The sequence below is a fragment of the Strix aluco genome, chromosome 6 (assembly GCF_031877795.1).
Source record: "Strix aluco isolate bStrAlu1 chromosome 6, bStrAlu1.hap1, whole genome shotgun sequence".
Taxonomy (NCBI): domain Eukaryota; kingdom Metazoa; phylum Chordata; class Aves; order Strigiformes; family Strigidae; genus Strix; species Strix aluco.
Window position 1 is genome coordinate 23,641,111 of NC_133936.1, and position 23,922 is coordinate 23,665,032.

The 23,922-nt window shown below is 36.3% G+C and overlaps 1 protein-coding gene across 1 annotated transcript in view; it reads right to left on the reverse strand.

Annotated features, from left to right (window-relative positions):
• SLC25A12 (solute carrier family 25 member 12) overlaps positions 1 to 23,505 on the reverse strand; it is a 50,668-nt gene extending 27,163 nt beyond the window's left edge. Inside the window, exons 1-6 of the mRNA XM_074829108.1 lie at positions 23,447 to 23,505; positions 22,837 to 22,890; positions 17,307 to 17,449; positions 11,688 to 11,803; positions 2,651 to 2,790; positions 283 to 429 (exon numbers count right to left, since the gene is read on the reverse strand). Of these exons, the coding sequence (XP_074685209.1) occupies positions 283 to 429; positions 2,651 to 2,790; positions 11,688 to 11,803; positions 17,307 to 17,449; positions 22,837 to 22,890; positions 23,447 to 23,458 (612 nt within the window). The 5' untranslated portion in view covers positions 23,459 to 23,505. The remainder of the gene's footprint in view (positions 1 to 282; positions 430 to 2,650; positions 2,791 to 11,687; positions 11,804 to 17,306; positions 17,450 to 22,836; positions 22,891 to 23,446) is intronic.
• Positions 23,506 to 23,922: the final 417 nt, after the last annotated feature.

Genomic DNA, 23,922 nt, shown 5'->3' on the forward strand with positions numbered 1-23,922 from the left:
GTTCTTTTTGTGCAAAGTACAGTTTGCCCTGCTTTAGTGGAAGGTACAGTAGACTAACTTAAACTGTTTCCAATGGCACTTTAGGCATGTAAACCAGACTGCCAAACTTTTCCACTGCTGCTGCCATGTCTCACGCTGCCCACTCTGTTATGAAGGTGATAATCTTTAGCACCAAGGCAGTGATAAACAGGTAGGAGAAGACAAAGTGGCAGAGAAGCAGTAACATCTTAAAACATTACAGCTATTAAACGCTGAATTCAAGGCACTTTTCTTTACACTTACTGAAACTAAATTTTCTTTCACAAATGGAGTTAGCATATGTGAGCGAAGGGTAACCGTGATGTCACCAAAGTCCAGCCCAGTTATCATACCACTTTTATTTTTGTCCTTCAATGCAAAGGCTTGTCTTGCATGTTCTGACTGCAGCTCCTAGAATGTTCAGAAATAGCAGATTAGAAGCAAATTCTGTAACTCACTGTTCACAAAACTCTCACTAATCTCATATTCTTATAGCATGCCTTAATATGTCTGTGCATATAGACTACACCAAAACTGCAGTGTAAACTTAAAGACCAGTTCAACTAAAACAAGAAGTCTGCATACTGATTCTATCCACAGATTCATTCCCCTGTCAAAAAACAGCCTCAATTCAACTGTAAGGAAATATGCATGTTCACCAAATGATTTGAGAAATAAACTTCACATACCCATGTCCTGTCTGCTATCTATTCCTTTATTAAATACTTAACTGCTAGAGAAACTTCTGATATGGATCTTGAAGACTCAAAGTGAGCTGATCTCTTACACATCCAAGATGAAATATGACTGGGCTATTATAAACTAACTCATTGAAAAGTACTTGAAAATAAACAGGACAACAGTGAAAATTATATAATATAGATTTAGACTGCCCCCAACAGCTACCTCCCATAATGTCAGAAATGGTCACTCATTTCAGGCAATTTAAAACTCCTATATAATCTGTAAAAATCTTCATATAAAGCACACTGCAGTAACCTAACCTCAAGATAATAATGATGGTTGTAAATTCTATGTCCAGAAAAAGTTGTTTCCTTCTATTCAAGCAAACAATAAAGCTCATTCAGCTGTCATTTAGACCTCTAGAAGCAGCTAAAATAATAACCGTGTTCTGACAGACAATAAGAAGAGGGCAAACTATGTAGTTTGTATCACCTTTACAGTAATTTCTCAAGTCTTATAACCTCAAGATCAAGGTTTTCTAGATCACAGTGCAACAAGCCTGCTCTGATCCAAGTCCCAAACCTCACAAGATGCTGTTAAACCAAATAAGAAAAACAACTTGATGTAAAAAGAGGGACAACAATATCCAACTTATGTACATACTGAAATTACCACAGTCCATACTACCCTTCCCTACTAAGGCGTTTTATTATATGATGGCAGTAAGAGGTTACTGTATCTTACACAACAGTATCTTGGAACAATAAAAACAGAACAGGTATTTATCACTTTGCTCTGGGTTTTCAACATAAAAATTCTTCTCACTAGCAATCTGATTTTTTCTCTGCACTAGTGTCCCAAATTCATGCCTGGGATCACTTAAAATATGCAGTATCAAACACAGGACACAGTTTATTCCTTGAAAGTAACATCAAGTTATACTGCAGCCTTGAAAGACTGTGCCAAACATCAGTATCTTAATTTACAATATAGACTTCAGATCCTATCTGTTAGACATATTTTTCTAGAATCTGTTCTAGATCTATTTTTATCCTGGGCAATAATTACAAATTATATCAAAGCACATCTATCACTCCCTACTTTTAAGACAGAATGTCCAAAACTATTTTGTACTAAAGGCCAGCTCTGGAAGTGCATAATCTGTTTTTCTTCAGGTCTACTGATATCATGAGCTGATCACTGCATGTTTATTTATGGAATTCAGTGCAATTACCTACAATTCTGCAAACTCCTTTCTCATGAATTATAATGTATATCTCCTACTTTCCTCTTCCTTCATCAACTCATAGTATGTTTTTAACTTTTTGGCTTAGCAAAGTCCAGCTCTAGTAGTGAGATCCTTTAAAGCCTGATCCCTAGAGGGTGCTTCAGCAACATCTCAGGAAAGCAGATTTGCCTCCTGTGAAGTTGGCTGCATTTAAGACCAAACTCCCAATATATGTGTGGTAGCATGTGTTACAGTGAGAGGAAAAAAAAAAAAAAAGGTAAATATTAGGATAATGTTTATAAAACTAAAAGAAATGTTAAAGAAGCTAAAATCTTTATATGAGAGGTTATATGGTTAACAACAACTGGTTATATTAAGGATGCAAGCTTTCTCTGGTAGAGGTTAGTTTTGCTATTAAATTCCTATGACAGAAAAAGTAGACCTTCAACCAGTTTTACAACAATCAGTAAAATGGTTAATTTCAAAAACAGTGTATTTAGTCCCATTCTTTTATAGGATGGTATTCAAATTAAAGCACAATGAGTACACACTCCTTACAGAACTGGTATGGAGAAATAACAGTTTATCGTAACTGTCAGGATTAGTATCAGATAATGATTATCAGTACCAGAATAAGCTCAGAATTTATAATGGTATTAGTGTATTATTAGAAGTGAAAATGAATTTCAGTTCTACTTTGGAAGGAGGTTAATAACTGACCTGAAGAAACTGAGTGAACTCTGAATAGTTAAGATGCTTCTTCCTGTTATGTCCAAAATGCAGTCGAATGAACTCACAGTCCCAGTTGAAGGGGATTTGAAGATGAGTAATAGTTTGTTCAAATATTTCTTTGACATTTGCTTTGGGAGAGGGAAAAACAACAAGTGAGCTTTGGGGTACAGTAAATCTACAAATATTCCAGAAAGGATAGAAACAAATGATGTTTTAAGCAGCTGTTTAAGAAGTTGTTTAGTTTGTTAAGAATAATTGCTAACCGACCCTTTATAGACCTGTATAAGAACACATTTGTGACACAACGTGATACTTTTTGTATTACTGCATAAAACCTAGGAGTGTTTTATTTAGTTTTAATTAAGAAGCAATTTTCCTCATACATGACAAATAAGAGCTATTTTGCATTCTGATATAAAAATCAATAGTGGTTCTCCATCTCTGCTAGGAGTCAAATTAAGCCCTTTATCAAGAGCACGAATACCTGCATTGCAATCTCATGCAATATTTGTCGTACTAAGTATGGTTTGATTGAAACTCGATTATTACAATCACACTGTCTGAATATGTCTATTGAAGATAGCTATAAGAAATGGCATCTAAAACATATCATTAACTCAGCAGAAAGCACCTTATTAAAAGCTTTTGATAAGGCCTTAGCACAAAAATCAAATCCTATAAAACGTAATTGGCAGTCTCAGTTATTAAAATGTTTTAAGATAACCGAAGATAGAGATGTCCTCTTTTAAATGAAGTAAAGAAAAAACTGTCATTTCAGAATATGGAATTCTCCGTATGTATACTGTACAACTGAAATCTCAATGCCAAATGTATTATCTGAATTCAGTCAAAAACTTCATCTAAAAAAAAGCATGCTTTATTCATATACGGCATTGCCGTGCTGCAAAATAAGCCTGCTCTTTGTGCAGATTATCGAACCACATAAACAGTAAAACTAGACATCTATCCATACCACATGAACACTTTTCAAAATCTACCTCAAGGTATCTGAATTTGGTTTTACCAACTAACCTAGAACCTCCTAACAACCAAAATAAAATGTGGCATATAGCTTAAATTTAAAACAAAGTACAAAATATTTTAGGTGAGAACACACCATGTTTAAATAGTTCTGCTAAAAGACAAAACACAATGAGAGTAACTTTCATATCATTTGGTAACTCCATCAAGAGCTATTTACTTGGAGTAAGCGTGTTGCTTTCTCTGTGCTAAAGGACTACTCGATTCAGTCATCGTTTCAAACCTATAGTCACTCTACTAGTTCTAGATCAAATCTAGGCAAATCACTATACGGTTTTATCTTTTCAGTGAGGAAACGAAGGTAAATGTTTGGAACAAATCTCTCAGAATAGGGACACACACAAGTAGGATTCCTTGGCTAGATCACCTGCTTCACAATTCGGGATTACATATTCAAAGGGCTAGTAAGTGATTTAAATGTAATTTAGCCCTTACTTAAAGGTCAAACATATAGTTAAAAAACTGCAATTTAAACCATAGTTTCCACATCAAGGTAGGCTAAAGGAGTTGTTCAGGTAAACAAGAAACTTAAAAAACTACCCTGACTTCTGTAACTGTCCACTCATACCTATTTACCAGTATCAATATGCAAGGTGAGGGTTAAAAAAAAAGAGATAAAGCAGCAATACATAGTGCTAAACTATCTTATTTTGCCCATCTTCGTTTGAAAGTTTTGTCTGTAGTAGATTTATTCACCATTGCTAGAGATCAAGGAACCAGGAGATGTAAATATAAATTCCCCACCTACCACTGAGTCAGTGCAGCTTCTGATCAAGCTACCTAGAGTCTGCATGTACTACAAACACAACAGATGACTTCAGCTCACTATTGAGCCTGAAAAATGGCACTGAACTGTGAACGGAACAGAAGACAGGCCTGCTTAGTTGGATCTATTGGCTTGGCTGCTTCTCACTACTTGCACATCTGTAAAACTGACTTCTAATACACATTGAGTTCTCCTAATAAAAACTTATGAAAGAACATGCTGAAGCAGGCAGAAAATTTAAATTGTATTTTCAATTGTTTGCAATGATTGCTTCTTTTAACATTAGAGAAAGGTTAAAAAAAGTCTCTTTTTTGTTGTAAGAAAAAATTCATACATGCTCATATAGACAGATCTTCCAATTATTTTTAATGAGTCTTAACCCCTGGTCTTTTCATAACTCTCATTCAAGCATTTAATTGTATACTACTTAAACAATCAAGAATTGGTTTCTTACGCTATTGATTTTTTCTTCTTAAAAAACATTTACAACTAGTTGTCAACACAAGTCAAGATTTTTCAGCACATAAAAATAATACTGATAAATGAATTAATAAATTTATATTCAATAGTTGAGTGTATTGGTACTTAAAGGATTCCAGTAGTGGCTAACTAGCTTTAAAAAATGGTATCCAGATTAGCCTGTTGCTTTTCTGAGAACTGAGGTGCCTTACCCATTTTTTCTTCCACAGGCAATCACTCACAATCAGTAATGTATATTGCATGTATGCATGTATTACTGTAGTCTGGCTTTAAGGATATGCCATTGTATCTAAGGCTTAATTAATTCCATGTTGGCTTTGTTTATGAAACATTTGGGGTACAGGGGCAAAACCGTGTACCTGTTTTGAGTAACTGACAGAGTTAAAACCACCGAAACTCTAAATACGATTTTCCAAAGCCATTTGGGATTCTCAAACATCTCTATCTAAGCACTAAAATTTACAACTTCTATCCAAGTGTAGTGATACTTTCCTCACAATATTTCAAGAATACCTTTTTAATCCAATTTTGTTGGATATTCTCTTATATTAAAGGAAATAGCCATCACCACAACCAACAACTCGTGTGATGAGAAGCAGCAGACAATCATATTTCAGAAATTATACATAACGTGATCATCACCTACACTTTCACCATTTTGAATGGTGAACAATCAAATGTCTTATTTTTAATTTATTTTTTTCACAGCAGAAGCAAAGCACTGACAACAAAGAAAACAGGTAACATTAAGGTACAGATGCTGGGGTTTTTTCCTTTTTTTTTACCTCCCTCAGTCAAAACCCAGTAATACTTCCAAATTAAGATAAACTACAAGTACTTCAAATTTCCAACAGAGCTATTCTGCAGGGGGCAAACAGCAAATTATTTTTAAACCCTTTCATTTTAGTATGACATTTTACAGAATGCATTCATTGTCCCTGTCAATATATGTTGCTCATTTACTAATGTCTTCTCCTACTCTTTGCTCACCTTTCCACAGTGGAATTCTTTCCTACTGAGCTGATAACTTTCTTTCCAGGTTTATAGCGATGCATTTTCTTCTCAGATAGGCATACAAGTCAGCAGCCTGATGACATACTCAACTTACCATCAGCCCCAGGAACAATAAACCTACTACTCTAGTGCACTAGTATATTACCTCCAAGGCGACATGCATTCTCTCAAGATTGCTTCGGATTTTCCCCACCCAATCATTTTAAACAAATTATAGATGCCTGGAGCAGCTATCTGCAGGCAGCATATACATGACTGGCTCAACCTCCATCAAACACTGTTACCTATCAGGCTCAGAAAAATGATACAAGAAAAATAAAGTTTTTAGGCAGTACTGAATTTCACAGAAGGAGGAAGAACACTATGATGTCTTGTTGATGGCCCATGGTGGGGATAAGCTCAGTACCCAAGTAAGCCTTGAGGTAGTACCTTTTATTTGTTTTGACTTATCAGCTCCCCAAGAAGCAGAGCAGAAAACTCACACAACTCCGGTGCCATCAACATGTTAACGGACTTTGCCATTGCCTCTCACCAGTGATGGAACATCAATCACATTTGTTAGACACAAAAATATAAATGTGGTAGTTTAAAGTGCTAGCATAAGTATGCTAAAGGTTTGTTGTTTAACAGGGGGTTTTTTAAATCTATCTACTCAAGTCATCCACAGTCCCATTTGTACATATTTCAGCCTTAATGTACGTAATGCTTTTTAACGTATTCTATGTTGCTATTTTTCACTACTTCCGCTAACAGCAAATTTTACATATTTTCACTTTCAAGCATAAAATTTAAAAAATCGCAGTTACAGGCAAAAAGACATTTTTTGTAGCACCTGATACAACAGAAGTATATTAAGAGTGATCCAAATGTAAATAATACAATAATTACTTCTACATGAGAGCAAAATGACAAGTGGCAGGGCAAGTGAGAAAGCTAAACTAGAAATAGTTACAGTTACCTTGTATTTCTACTCTCATTTTAAAAGGATTAGTAACTGTTTAAGGTTAAGATTAGTGACAGCCATAACAACAAATTGTCAATATATCTAATTTCACCATGGACTTCTTTTCCATTTGCTCTTGATGAACTATGAACTTAATACTACATTATTATTATTATTATTATTATTAAAAATAATGAGGTGCTCCCATCCTTCACTGCTCACAAGTGTTTAAAACTGTGGTTTTAAACCACAGGAAAGAAGCAAACAAAAACAATCCACAAGGACAAAAGAAAGTCGTAACATACAGTGATGTTTCCTACATTATCTCCATGTGTTAAGCAAAAGACATCTTGAAAACAGGCAACTAATGTATGGCTACTGGGAAGCCAAATAAAGTAGCAGTTCTAGTTTACAGCACACTTGATGAAAACATGGTGTTTTTCTTATATCCTCAGATCTGTAGCCATGTGATTATGAAATTTTTTTCTGTTTACATTTTAGATGGTTTCCAGCCTTTATGGTTGCAAAGAATATTTTATAAAGCAGAGCTCTTAAGATTAAATCCAAATTCTAGCATTTTCAATCCAACTGGTCTTTTCAAAATGGTGAAGGAGTGAGTACAAGGAGTGATCTGTGTCTCCTGAAAACTGTAACAACATATATTCAACGCCTTTCTCTTGGTCTTCATACTCACCTTCTTCCAATGTTCTCAAACTCTATGTCCTGATTAAGGGAAATCTGAACTTTCTCTCCCAGATTAAAATTTGTTTAAGAAAATAAATGGACAAAATTTCAGTATCACTGTATACCCAGCTTCTGAAACTATTACACTGATGTTTATTATTTCAGTTCACCAATATCATGGTAATTTTCACATAATTGCATTACTAGGTATCCAATCCCCTTACTCTCCCCAGTGCCTTTAAAGAGGCCATTATACTCTGCAAAATGTTTTTAATTGGATTTTGAGTTGCAGGATGTTTTTTAAAACCTTATGTTCAGTTCCATAAATATTTTCCAATTATCTCAAAAAAAAAAGTAAAAATTCTGAATACAGAAAAATCATGAAGATGAAGGCAGTAAAAATTTCAAAATCTCATTATTTTAGTTCTTTCTATCCATACCAGCATGGGTATTTAACCAAAAAAGTGTCTCTGAAATTCTCAAATTTATCAGATATATTTCTGGTGACTCTACAAGGAAGAGCAGCTGGAAAAAGCCTTGAAATTGTACATTCCAATTAAAAATAGTACAGTCCAGATCATTGTATGGTTTGCCAAAGAGATAAATTACAAAGAATCCTTTACTTCCAGTTAGACAACCTATTTTTGAAAGAAGTTTCAGTGGTAGTCACAGACTTTTACCTTTTAACCACAGTAAGGATCATCTGCTTCAACACTGAACCAAACAAAATAGCTTGAGCAGATCTAATATTCAGGTTTTCTTTAACCTGAATTTAGGTCAAAAAACCTGCACAGGATAGCAATAAAAAAGAAGTTTCCTTAGTACAACAGCATTGATTTTATGGAGTGTTTTTAAATTTTTCACTCATGTTAAGTAGCTTAGTCAGTTACATCCTGTGATCAAAAAAAGCAAAGTGGTTATCAGTCTTCTCTGGCTACAGAGAGCAACCCAAAACAAGAAAGACAATGCATGAAAAAAGAAAAAAATCACTTTTCTTTATCAGCTTTAGCTATTACCTTATAAATATTTTATGGTTAAAGCAATATTGTAAGGGCTCATCCGCAACATATTTCCCATAAAATATTCACCTCTGAATCATTTATGAAGACGTACAAGTATTTGATCAGGAAAATAAATGTTTTTTTCCTATTTCTCCATGATTAAAAAGTCATTTAAACTACACTGTCACTTGTATCAATGGGTTATTAAAACAGTAGTTTTACTGTTTTTTATTCACCAAGCTGACAGCAAGTCCAGTGCAGCTGAAAGATGTAGACTACTGAGCATGCTGTACAGTTTGCTCATACAAAGTATGTCCAATTTCATATTCTTGCAGTGGACCCACTATACAAATATTGCAGCATACTATCTGCACAGTTATGGCAGTCATTCATACAGGATTTCTGGATGTTCAAAACTCCTGGAAAAATGTCCTTAAGCAATAAGAAAGTAGATGACATTAAAGTGACAGAAGGCTCCCTGTTTCAACAATCCCAGTTAACATATGGTATTGCACAAAGACATCGATTAGCATAGCATAGCTGACAAGTATTTCTACCAAATAGTTTCTAAAGCAGCATAAACTCTTCGTCCTCTTCCATTTCTCAACTCATAATACAGAAGTTCTTCCGTAATACAACTTAATTAATAGTTTCCTCATTGGAGAGTTGGAAGCTAAACTTTTGAAGAGACAAGTGGCAGATTGAGGCTCAAGAGGACTGCAAGAAGCTAAAGTGCTCAAGTATGATCTGAGTCCATGTCAGTGAATAAATCCTAAAAGGAGATGTGAACCTGACAGGAGCAACTCGCTTTCAAATACAGAGCCAGCTCTAGAAATCAGCATGTAAGACTTAACTTTCTCCACATAACTGACAATTTGATTAGATCAGGATATGTTTTGAAAATGCCATACAGTCATACCCAAACAACTTTGAGGCATTACCTCACGTCCAGCAAGGTTGTGAGTTCAAGTTACTCGACTAACAGACCCAAGCTGATTCTGTGCTCCACTCCCCGGCACCTCCACCCCTTGTTCCAGATGCACAGTACAGAAAAACCTCAGTAAATCCATGTCACTTCTGGCAAGACTCAGAGGCTTGAGTTAGCTTTGGAATAATGCAATCACATCCGCATAGCATTGCATCTGAGCTAGAAAATCTTGACTCATGTTTGCTCCCAAAACCAACATGGTTTTATCTGCAGACCGGATACATTACACACTCATTCATAAAAGCAAGCTGACTTGTCTGATAGCAATTCTCACACCAATTGGCTAAACTTACTCCAGTTCAGCGTATTTCTAATAATTTATTAAAACTTTTAACTTTAAGACCTAATTTCATATATTCTCCTAGTTTTCATGAAACTAAACTCTGTGCCTTTCTGTTTATGTGGTGTGAAAATGGAAGAGTGCAGGACTCCTTTATGAAACAGCCTCTGTAGGCCACAAGACTGACTTGGAACTAGACTGCAGAGTTACCAAATTCTGAGCATGTCATATATCATCATTCACATTTTTCCCCACATGAATTAATTTGTATGATATGCCTATGAAGGAAAAATAGGTAGCCCACGTTACAAACAACAAAAAAGCAAAAAAGCAGCAGTAAACATGGGAACTGTAGCACAAAAATATGTACCGCTGATACGTTACAACATACTATTAAATACAGTAATAATTGCAATATAATTAATTTTGTAAAAGCAAGAAACCAATAGTAAATTTTAAATTCCCTAAAAGCTTCCTATTTCTTGGCCATATAAAAAATAATTTAGCGGGAAATATACAGAAAAAAATCAAGCAATTTTCTGTTTTACAGTTTCTCTTGTGTTGTTCTTTTAGCCTTTAATATAATGATGTGCTCATAAAAATAACAATCCTCAGTCTGATTGAGGAATCTGTATACAATCTGAAATTACTTTTTGTTCATTTACAGAACCAGCTATTTCAAGTGTGTTCATGAGAGCTACAAAGTGCGTATCCCCATTTTGCGAGATTATTAACTATACCATTGTCAACACAGTCACACTGATTGTAGTAGTTTCTCTACTTCCTAAATGACTGCATTTACTGAATTCACCTTTACTTAAGTTCTAAAATACTTTCTTTTCAAGATGTTGTGTATCCAAATTGCTTAGTATTTGACCCTTCAGTTAATGATGTAATTTATCAGACATGGTAAGTCAAGCAGTTTGCTTCCATAGAAAGACCCTTGCTTTTTTTTTTTTTTTCCCCAACAAGTTGCAACAATTTTCATAAGAATGAAATAGTACAAACAGCAAGTGGTTACAAATCCAAGCATAGTTTGTATTTTCTTTATTGAGAGCTTTATTCTTTTGGATAGAAATAACATTTAATTCTCATTCCATTTTATTAAAATTCTTAGCATTGATTTATCTAATCTTCATAAGCATATGAAGTTTTAAAAATAAAACCGAGTCCTCCTTAATCTGCAATGTTAATAACAGTTATTTAGCAACACCATAAAGCAGTATAGTTAGCCTAAAGGATTTTGTCCAATTACTAATTTATATTATTAGGAAAAAAAAAAAATTAACAAAACTTGAAAGGCCATATTTTCTTCCTAATTTTTCAAATATATGATCTAGTTGGAAGTTACACTCATAACATTAAAGTAAGATTTACTCCTCAACAAAAGGAACACTAAACTAGCAATTCAAAAGATGAGACCTCCTTCATTTCTATATTGAGCTCTTACTGTATGTAATGACAATTCATCAAAGATAATGTAGAGACCCAAAACATATTTTTTAAATCCCTCATAATTGAAGGACTTCAAAGTCCATGACAAAGAATTTTACTTAGGATGGTACTGAAAAAACAGCACTGTATCAACTACTTCAGGATTGTGAAAAATCTTGATTCAAGAAGACAGAGCAAAATATATTTTGTTGCTGTGTATTTCTTAAACTTGTATCACTTGAAAGAAAAAAAATGTTTTACTCATGCAAACTCTTAGGAAATCAGTACAGTACTGCACAATATGCATTTCTATGCACCCATGGTGATGAACCATTATTACGATTTATACTATTATAATCACTTTCTTAAACTGTTTTTCTTTAGATATTCTTACCAAATGTTACTTCTCCATTGCCACTCTTGTCAAATAACTGAAAAGCAACAATGAATATTGCATCTGGAGTACACAAAACAGATTCAAATGCCAAAAATTCTTGATAGGAAATCAACCTACAAAGGAAAATACAGAAGTTATAAATATTTCAAAAACAGTATTCACAATACCAATGATATTTTCTGTTTGCTCTTGAAAACTGTATGATCCAATTATTAAGATAAAATTCTAATATAAAAAAAGACTCCACACTAGAAACTGAAAAAGTATTTGTTACATTTAAGTAGTTACTTAACATTTATGTAACTCAGTTTCTTCCTCTATAAAAGGACTGAACTTTTTATATCCATGAACAACAAAATATAATCAATTCTCAGTGAATACCTACGATTTATTACCTTGTAATTATAAATGTAAGCAGACAGCACTTAAAAATGAAGACAAAAAACCCCATAGATGTTCTACCACCATGAAATTCACAGGGCTGTCATTATATTACTAATTTTTATATATATTTCTACAGAGAAAGAAAAGATAGTTTCATGCAAGTATAGGAATATACTATACAATATATGTATTTTCTTAAAACAACATATAACATTCATAAAAAAACAAACAGGTTCAGGGAAAAGTTATACTTTACTATGTATATAGAAAAAATATTACACTTCAAATATAACATGAGGGAGGGAGGGAGGGAGGGAGGGAGGGAGGGAGGGAGGGAGGGAGGGAGGGAAACTATAAGAATGTTTGGACATAAGGACAGTTAGACAGGACCAAGGCAGGGAAGGATTTGAGTTGAACAGCAAATCACAAGATTCTGAGCTGCATATGCAAGACAGTCATCATGCAGAAAAATGCAACTCAGGATGCATTAGAAAAGCCGTTTCTGTGCGAGATAAGGAAGCAGCAGTATCCTCAGATAGGGTTCCCACATCTCTGGAATGCTGTGTAGAAATCCAAGTCCTTGTGTTCAACACATATAAACTCAGACTTGAACATATGCACAGTTAACTTATTAGGATAATCATAAATAACTTTCCTAGAGGAACTCAGATTATTTTGACTAACAAAAAAAACATTTAGAAAGGATCCTAATGCTGTATGTATGAACAGCTGCAGAAAGTTTTTCTGTGAACAAGAGTGAATGGTTTTAAACTGCAACAGGGGAGGTTCAGACTGGACATTAGGAAAAAATTTTCACAGAAAGAGTGGTCAGACATTGGAATAGGCTGCCCAGGGAGGTGGTGGAGTCACCATCCCTGGATGTGTTTAAGGGTCATTTAGATGAGATGCTGGGGGATATGGTGTAGGGGAGAACTTTGCAGAGTAGGGCTGATGGTTGGACTCGATGATCCAAAGGGTCTTTTCCAACCTGAATGATTCTGTGATTCTATGATTCTAAGATAAGCCCTAAGCCAGGAGAAGATAAAGGATAGTGTTGGCACAAGAACAAAATCACATATGCATAAAGATATTTAGAGCAGGCATATACTGTGGGCTTTCCAGAATACTGCAAACAAAAGCCTTAGGCTTTACTGTGAGCTTTCCAGAATACTGCAAACAAAAGCCTTAGGCTTTAACAGCGAACTTGGGTTTATTAAAACTACTGTGTGTTTTCACCCTTGTAAAAATAGAGGACTTAGCCTGATGACTTAGAATATTCCATCCAGTTACAAGTTCCTGAGCTCAGTTTATAAAAATACATGATGGGGTATCTATTTTAGCATAAAATAAATTAACAATGGGAATAAGGATTTTAATTACATTTTTTAATTAAACAAAAAAATTACTATTTCAGTAGATGCTGTTAAAACATAGAATATCACTGTAGATGGTACATTTTTGTAGAAAATGTACATAACTGATCTGAATTTAATACTCTTCACAGATCATAAGCTCACTGTGATTACTTCACACATATACTGCTTACTGCTAAAGAGCCAAGTATAAATTCTGTTCCCTACAGGAAAAAAACCCACAACAAAAACAAATCAAGCCACACTATTCATTAGTTTATCCTGTCTCTCTCTGTCAAAGTATACATAAAGCAGAACTGAGATACTTTAAACAAGGTTACATATGTTAACATTCTTGCATATATGCATTATACAGAAAATACAGAAAAAGATGTGATTTTGAAAGGAATTAAGATATGGGAAATACAGAACTATGATATTAATTTGTCACACTTTAGCCACAAAAATCAGAGAAGTGACAATGGTTCTTCAGATGCAAAGTCAATTTCATTCAAAGGATGATCTTGTTAAATAAGGATTTAGTATCAGAGAAACAGAATATCCTTTAAAATAATTGTAAATACTATAATTTCAAAATATACCTCACATACAAGCATAAACCTGACACACAAATTAATTCCTAACCAGGAATTCCTAACCACTGACAGAATCAAGTGACGATCTCTGTAGAATGCATTTGAGGAAGCCTGAAAGAAGCTGTCTTCTCACTTTAACAGTGCCTACAGCAGAAGGAGATAGACACATTCAATTTCCTTTCCATATATTCAACTGGAAATGACTAAGAGCAGGGATATCCCCTGTGATCCTCCATTATCCATTAGGGTGGAGATAACAGGAGCTGGATTAAATGGAATGATGAAGCTTCCCACCCAATCGCTACTCAAGTATCATTCAGTGAACCCACTGCATTACAGAGTCCGTAACAATATCAAATCACTCACCTTTCATTTTATCTGTAACATTTTTTAAAATTTCCTCTCATTTCTTCTGTACTGTTACCCTTAAAAGCACACAAAGTAAGCCATGTGTTTACAATTGTCTCTTTCTTTTTTTCCTACTACAACTCCTTTCTCTTTTTTCCCCCCACACAACATAGCTTTTAGACATTATGTATAGCTCTGCCGTGATTCTCCATACATAACTCTTTCTTCAGGACTCAGCTTAAGAACACATTTCCAAATTTTAAGAACAATATGCTGATAAAAAGAGTACCCAGAAACAAGCAATTACAATGAAGGAAACTGAATGACAACTGTGAAATTTTGAAGGTCTGAAGAGAAGAAAATCTTTGCTTTTAAAACTGCAATACCTACTAATGTTAATTGACTCATATAACTGGGAAGCTGGTTTTGGTGTGCTTATGTAAGTACATTATTCAGAGAGGATATTTATCCTAATTTCAAAACTAATGCCTGCAGTCTGAAGACAAAGGAATGCTTACAGCATCTGTGAAACCCCATTGTATTAAACAGATAGCAGACAAGGCAGTTTAGGCCAAATTCTAATTTAGAGTTTATCGCATAATTTCTCAGAACATTTGTAACAATGAGGAATAAACACTTTGAAAGTGAACAGTCATCTGTTTTAAGAGCTACCTTACAGAGTTCCACTAAAGCAAACCAGTCTTGTACGGTAGTAATGGAAGAAGGCAATAGTACTCCAGAAGAGTTAAGTAAAGATGAAATTACCATCAAAAAAAAAGTAGAAAATTTTTTTTAAACATATGCCTACAGATAGCCAGTTACAAAATGTGCTTTTTTTTTTTCTAAAGTGCCAGACTTAAACCTAAATGAAATTTTAAAAATATTAACAAAGAAAAGTTACCAAGAACATTTTGAATATTTATTTGAAGGGGAAGCAAGGCTAAGAGAATATGATGGCAGATATGGGAGTGAAATTTCCTAACAGAACCCAAAGCTTCTCAATGACTTGCTGTGTGATGTCATTGGGCTGACATTTAATTTACAAATGTATGTGTGCAATAGGACTACTGATACTTCCTTGGACTTCACAAAGTAGCTTTAAGTCCTTGGAAAGATGCAATACATTCCAGAACTCAGTTGAAGATAACAATAATTACTCATGCTACAGATTAAACGCTCTGTGCAGATGATACAGGTATTACAGTCTGGATTTTGATACTTTACAGCACACTACAAATGGAAGAAAGCGCATGTAAAAATAAATGATGATGGGGTATAAAAAATTCTTCACATGAAATACAGATTAGAGATAAATACAGATTAAAACATTTAGGAAGATAAGTTTCAAAGAAGTATTCAGACAGACAAAACATTTTGCACTGCAGACCATATGGTAATAACTCCCATTCCCACTGTTCCCATACAGAAGTAAATAAAGCACACTTACCCATATTTGATTATCTCACTTCAAATATTACCCAGATTAAAAACAAACAAAATAACAAAAACTTATATTCACAGGGAAAGCAACAAAAAAGTGATGTCTCAATGTAAAGTTCAGTTGTAGCAATAAAACAAATTATTGATTTCTTACTGTTAGAAAGATCCTTTTATAAGACATTTTCTGAAGAAATGCGCACCATAAAAGATAACCAACAGCTTTCAGAGAAACAAGATACTCAACGTCTTGGTTTACTAGTCATCAATTAGACTATTATTTCAACAGATACATACAAAATAGCCTTTTCAATCCATAACAATTTAACAAACTGCAGCCAGGGACTGCAAACAGAGGGACAGGTTATTTGGATTTATCAAATGTATGTATGTATCAAATGTATTATCAAAATGCTGCAGCTTTATTTAAAAAAAATCATGTAACGTTACATCAAACAGGAGATCTGACATTTGTCATTTAGTGTCAAATGTACACAGCATATACCATCTCATTTGTAAAGCACAGATACTGTGCAAGCTGCTCAGGAGGCTATGCAAACTAATAAAATATTCTAAAGCAGAAAACAGGAAAACAAAAACATTTAGGTGATGCCAAAGGTCAGATTTAGACTCACAAATCCAAGGAAGTTAAGGGGCTTTCAATTTAATCAAAATTACATCTATATATTTACAAACATATGATATACTGTTTTAACAGCAACTTTCTCTCTCTTTACAAAATACACACTTCTGCATTCTTGACCTGTTCTCTGACCCGTTTTAATCTTCTCACTTTACTTTAATAATGTCCATGCTTCCTCCTACAATCCAAGGCCAAAACTAGCAGCCTACATACAGCAAGAGAAGACTTCTTTGAAGACAACTGAGTTAGAAGGTACTACCTCAGCAGAGTGGACATTCTGTATTTTAGTTCAGAGAACTGGCTAAAAGCAAGCAATATCACATGTAAGCAGAGCTGGAAAACCTTTATGTGGTGACCTTATCTTGATTAGGCAAACACCACCTTCCTTCATAGAATCATTAGTGTCTTCCTTTCCTTATATCCAGCACTTTAAAAAGACCTCAATGGTTTGATTTGAATTGCACACTACAGAAATAAGAAAGCTTTCCATATTTCCACGTTTAATTACAGCTACTAAAGATTCTACATAGTATCTAATCATGGAGGTGAGTATACAGACAAGAACTTTTCCAAGGCAATCATACTGCATTAAACTTATTCGCAGTTCAACTTCTGCATTTGTATTAATTGTTAAAACCCCGATAAAATAAATTTTAATTTTAAAAATACATGTTAAACACCGTATTTTTTCCTAATTTCCACAAATTATAGTCTATTTTACTTGAGAAAAAACTTATCATCTAAATAAGCTTAAAGTGTAATAAAATCAATCATGTATTTCAGAAGATGATCAGACTCATTCACTCACACATTTACTAATGCATTACAAGCTTCTAATGGAAAGCAAAATTCTCACCCATCCTTAGTTTGATCTGCCACTCCAGCCAACAGCTGCACTGTTTTAGGATTGTAACGCGGATCTGTATAAAGTCCTAGATATTTTTGTACAAAATCTTCTGGGGTCATGTAATGCTCACCATCTTTCTCAACACTGGCATACTAGAGTAAAAATAAAAAACAAAAGCAAACAAACAAAAATGAATCCATTTAGATGCTAATTATCGGTGATTACCAAACTAGTACCTTTACTGAATATCACTCAAAACGGTGCACAACTGTCTGCATGTAACTGCTCTGAAATTAAAGGGCTTGATTAAACTAATAGCATTACTATACTAGTTGCATACCACCAACAATCAGATTATCCCTGTAGAACAGATTATTCACATAATGACCAATATCTTCTAATAAAAAGACAATTACATATTTTCAGAAACTGTCACGTAATTGCATAAATTTATAAAAATTACAGCCATGCCGTAGCTTTCCATTTGCAGCTACACTATGAAAGCACAGTACATGTATTTTCTTACAATTTCTAGTAGCAAATATTTTCTGAATAATTGTTCCTGATCATTATTATAATTAGTTTGGAATACATATTATTTATTTTCTCTTTTAGTGAGAAATAAATTTTCTGATTAATTTTTCTCCTGAAACTAGTGGTTCTGGCGTTTTTCATTTAAGTAAAAAATCACACACGGACAAAAAGGATTTGAGTCAACTGAAATGTTTTAATTTGGTTTTGATTTTAAATTTTATTAACAATAAATTTTCAAATAAAAATCACAGGCAAATTTTAAATTATAATTTAAATATTAATAAAACTAACTAAAAATAAAATACTACTTGTACACCAAGACAACCATCAGATGTCTGTATCAGTATTCTTACTGATCACTTTTCTGTTTCAAATCATTAATCACTGGTTATCTACAGGTCAACTTTAAACGAAAAGTGAACTTTTTAGCATAAAGTAAATTCCATACTCCCAGCTGTCCAGTTACACTGCGTAATACCAATCTTCAACTAAAAACATGAGGAGACAGGACGAGAAAGCATTACAAGTGATGAATAAAAGGGAACTGTATTATGGAAGTTCATATCCCTCAGATCTTGTTTCAAGATGGCAGTATAGTTGCAGGGAAAACATCTTGTGGTTTATTTATGACATAACAGTAATCTTAGAAATAAAACCTAAGTTTTCAGATTGCAAAGTTAAACTACGTTTGCATCCTGGAACACAGGAAAGTAGCTCTCCAAAGATTTCTAGTTCCCTAAACTACTGTGACCCAATCCAGTTTGATGACTGAGTTTGTTTCTCAGCATTTTTGCTCACAAAACGTGTAAGCAAGCTCATTTCATAGTTTAAAATCCACCTCTCCTGTCCACTTTCTACTGTACAGTCCACTTGTACATACGATGATTTAAATGCAGACCTTCAAACATATATATAGCGCTGTGTTCATTCTGAGAATGGGAAGTTACAAAACTACACAGCTGTTTCATTAGAATTTTGATTTTCCTTTTTAAAAATATAATTCGCCTTTCTAGGTTCTAGTCATTAAAAGATGACTACATAAGCATTCTCTGTAGAAAAAGAAATGGCAATACCCCCAAAGACCTACAGCACAGCATCTATCCTAAAGAACCCAAACTTCAATTAATGGCCTTACCTGTAATTTGTAACTTTTCCACTATATACTGCAGTATCTTGGTTCAGTTGGCACAGCTTTATGTGAAAGAGTAACAAAATGGGCCCTTACTCTGCCAGGGACCCACAAGAATTACAATATTAACAATTAGACCTACACACAATACCTGTTAAGGTGTAGTGCTCCATTACCATAAAGGGGGTCAGTCACATGTCTCATGCTTGTTTAGGCTGTATGCAACCCAGCCAACTCAGTCAGAACACTACTTCAGTGTAAAGGAGCTTGCATCAGCATCAATGCCTGCTTAAGCATCTCCTGTACCTCTTCCACAATACGAGCCCCTCACACCACCTCATCACCTCTCCCTCTTCCACCCTATAGGTGCAATGACAGCTGTTCGCAAGACTGCACTGTAAACCAGATTACTAAACTAGCGCAGAATTAAAAGAGATATTTTCCACAAAAATAGGAACACAAAGCAGTGGACAGCAATCCTTTAATTCAGCACTGCTGCTGACACAACAATGTAATAAAACTGTGGCTTCACTGAATCGACTCAGAAAGGTTCTCTTCTCAGTCGTATACACAAGTGACAAAAAATGCACAATTCTGCTGTAAGACATGCAATCCAAAGAAAGTTTTATGTATGAAGGACCATCAGACATGCAGAGTATTGAGCACAGCTTCAAGAATAACAGAATTCAACTCTATGACAGTAGAGTGCATATCAAAGGCAGTCAAAATCTAAACACAATCATCTTTTTCTCTTCAGACACCAATTTATCTGAGTTTATTACATATATTGAATTGTTTTGCCATAAGAACTGTGTGTGGGAAGTTTTGTTAAAAAATTTTGAGACAAAAATAATTAACTGACAGGTACACTGAGCTTCATATGAGAAGGTCATGGTATTTTGAAAGAGCTTGGCAGCAAGCCAATAAATTAAGGGCTGACAAAGTAACTAGGCTGTTCCCTTTCGGCATTTACATTTGTCCTCAAGTTATCTTTTCACCATACAACTTTTGAATAAGAATCTTTTAGCACAAAATAGGCAATTGTAAATTACATCTTAATGTGCATATAAAACATAACACATCAATTAAATCTGTATTTTCCTCAGTCTTGAATTATATTACTTTACAACACAAAATTCTTACATTTATAGACTGTCTCAGGTAAGCACTTGATGAATTTGCATGAGACATGTTTTAAACATCATCTCATAACATGAACATACAAAACCCCTACTCTAGTTGTACAATACAGCACTAGGTATTGCCACACTGTGTGAAACAATGCGTTGTATGAAAAATAGGTTAGTTTTCAATTTAAAGGGGTTTTCTATCCCAATGATTTTATCTGGGCAGAGGAGAAATAAGTTCCAAAACAAAAGAGACCTCTGAGTACTCTTAACATTTTTTTTTTTAATTAAGCTAAGCTATAAGGCAGGCAGGCTGTTTCCTGTATTAAAATTGGAAATTTGTTTTTGTTTCTCTCCCCACCTTGCTGGAATGGGTTCCACTTGCATTCAGCAGGCAGGGAATAATTCAACTATATTCCCCAACAGCTGACTGTGTCTTGCCTAAGAAAAATGAATGAAGGCTCACTAAGAAATCTGTTAATGGTTGTTTTACGTAACTCTTTTATCACACCTGAGAGGTAACTTATTTGATTGTGCACAAACATGAAACTTCAATGCCTGCATTTCATAGTTACAGGGTTGCATAGAAATAATAGCACCTTTTTTTAATACAAGTCAAATTTAAGATTTGTAGCAGTTTAAAATAATAAAAAGAAATATATAGCAAGCTTCAGAAATTCTAAGAGAAAGGTATGTATCAAGCATCCATTAAGATACAACTTAAACTGGATGGACAAAGGGCATGTACCACATTAGAGGATATGCGTGAACAGAAGGAAATTTAAGCACACTCTCTATGAATAAGGTGGATGACGAAGAGGCCTAGAGTTCACATCTCCCCTTCCGCCCATTTCCAAGGGAAGCCAAATTTAGGAAGGAATGCACGACCTTTAGCTGAAGCTCACAGAACAGGCCAGCACTCTCAGCAAAGAGAGTATCTGACCCCTGATGTGTGCAACACTAGCAGTATTTCATAACAAGGCTCTCTACAACTTAAGTCTTGGAAAGAGTGGGTTCTCTTTTGATTTTTTTTAAAGTTTGCAACTAAGTTTGCTTGCTACCTATCGAACAAAAAACACAATTTCAAACTCAATTCTAGTCAAACATAATCCAACAGAAATATAAACTCTCTTTCTATAACAACAGGTGTCTGTGTTGTTTCTCTTTTTTTACTGCAAATCTCAGCTACTCAACTGGACAGCTTTCATATTTTTCATTCCTCAGAGCATGAAACAATCCACAACTTAATATGAATGTTTCTTTGAAGATTGCAAGACAGACATGGAGAAGACCAAAAAGCTGTTTTAAAACCAGACTGTCTGCTTTTTAGGTCAATAAAACATGTATTATCAGAGAGACAATTTCAAGATCCAGTTGTGCAATGTTGTTGTTCTCCACTTTTCCCTGTATGAACAAAATCAAGGACTTCAAACAATTACTTATTTCCAGAAGCAAGCACTTCTACTGACTGGAAGCCAAGAATCACAAAAAGTCCACATTTCCAAGTTGAGTAGAGTATTTTGACACCGTATTTCACTTCTTTGCAATCAAACATGCAAAAGTATCTCGCAAAAAGTTGGAAAAGACCTGTGTGATGTTCTAGAACCACACATTTTTATATTGTATTAATATATACCTAAAAAATCATATTTCTACGTTGCTTATTTTATTAACATACTCTACTGTATTCCTTATCTGCAAAAGCTAAATGTCAGGTCAGCAGTAAATGTACCTGTGATGGAAGATCTTTTACTAGAAACTAAATGCTGGGCCTTCACGGTTTGGTTCCAACATTCTAAGCACTCCAGAAATGTTACCAGTGTAATCCAGTATGCAAGAGCACAAATCCACAAAAATTATGTTTGGAATATAACTTCTCTCTCTCAGGCAAAAATGGCTCTCTGTCTACTTATCATATGTGGAAACTGTTAGATAATATGGCAGGACCAAAAGATAGATGTCAAAGATGAAATAATAGATTCTATTTTTTACAATATTAGCTCTAAGACTTGATTTTGTATTCTTTCCTTTTTCATAGAGGAAAGCTTCCTGAATATCCTGTGTAATACCCGATATAAAGAGAGAAGAAAAAGGGTATTTTAGTGATTTTGGAGATACCAGCAGCCTAAACGATGGACCTAAAACATAGTTGTTGTTTTTCTTATTCCATCTGCCTGATTCAAAGCTTATTATCAAAGTTTTAGGATTGACTGGATTTTCCTTTCAGATCGTGCTTCAATGTAACTAAGGGAAATGAGAAAGCTTCATGCTGTTATTTATATGTGTTAATTCTAAGGCCCTGCACACAATAATATTATGAAATACATCAATCTTGAGAAATGAATTTTAAGTTCTAAAAACACTGCCAGTCATCCATCCATTTGTAAGAGGATACATATAAACCTCAAGGACAAAACACACAGCCATTGAAGAAGAGTTTTTCAGAATCTTATGAAAGTGTATTTAAAAAATAACAGTACTTAGTTGTGGCTATAATAATTTGCTTTGTAGGAAATTAGAAAATACTTCAGAAAATCACTTAAGATTATCATTGAGAAATGGTTAATCACGATTTGTGTCAGAAGCCGTTTTCCCCCAATGCCTGATGGCCCTTCCAACATAATGTGCCTGCAAAGTGAACTTTTAAGCGTCCCACAAGCACAACACGCGTATGAGGCCGTGGCAGACTGCAGAAAGGGCAAAAACCAAAAGTCTGTCAATCAAACAATATTAGACAGATCTTTTTTACCTGCAAAAAAATATTTCGTAGTTCAGTGGGATCCGCTCTTTTGGTTGATTGCACCTGTGAACACAAGCACGTTAACGCCTCGCTGGCCGGGCTACTGACAGAGCGCGGGTTAAGAGCCGCCGCGCGCGCTGATAAGGGCAGCAGTAGCAGGACCCTTATCAGGGCGACCTCAAACATGACCCGCGGGCTGACCGCGGGACGCCGGTGACAGCTGTCAGACTCGGGGCTGCCCGGAGGAGCCGCGGCCCCACGCCGCGCCGGCCGCTACCGCCCGCGCCCGCCGGGTACCGACCCCGCGCCTGCCGGGCCCCGCCCGCCCCGGGGCGCCCCGCGCCCGCAGGGCCCTCGGCCCGCGCCCCCACAGCCTGGCCGCTTCACCTCAGGAGGGGGAGGCAGGGCAGGCTGCGCTGCCCCTTCCCCGGGGCCGCCGCGCCATCACCGCCCCCGCCGGCGGCTTCCCCTGGCCCCCCGCGGGGCTCCCGCAGCGGCGACTGCCTCCTCCCGCCGCCCGTCTCCCCCCACCCCCCCCCGGGCCTCCCCGCGCGGGCAGGCGGGGGGGGGGGGGTCCGCCCGTCCCCTCCTGCGACAAGCGACGGAGGGGGAGAGTCACCTTGACCGCCATGCTGCGCCCGGCGAGAAGGAGGAGGAGCCGCCCGCCGCTACCCACCCGCCGCGCCGCCGCAACAGCCGCCGCCTCGGCGCAGCGCTGTGGTAATGAGCGCCCTGCCCTGCCCTGCCCCGCCCGGCGCGGCGCGGGCCGCTCCCCTCGGCGGGCTCCCCTCAGCGCGGCGCGCGCCGCAGGGTTCAGGGTCGAGGCGACCGGCGCGCGGCCCAGGGTACCAGCCGTGGCCCTTCCTCCGCTCCCGGCCGGGGCCCTCGGCGGGCGCCCAGCGCAGGGGTGGCGTCGCTACCCCCTCGCCCCCGCGTCAGCCGCCACACGGACCCACGGCGGGCGGTGCTGGTGACCCGCATTAGCGCGGTTTGGACGGCGTGTCACCGCGCCACCGACGGCACCAGGAGCGCGGCTGGGCGTCCTTGCTGGGGGCCGCTGGTGGCACCTCCAGGGCACAAAACAACTTTCTTAAA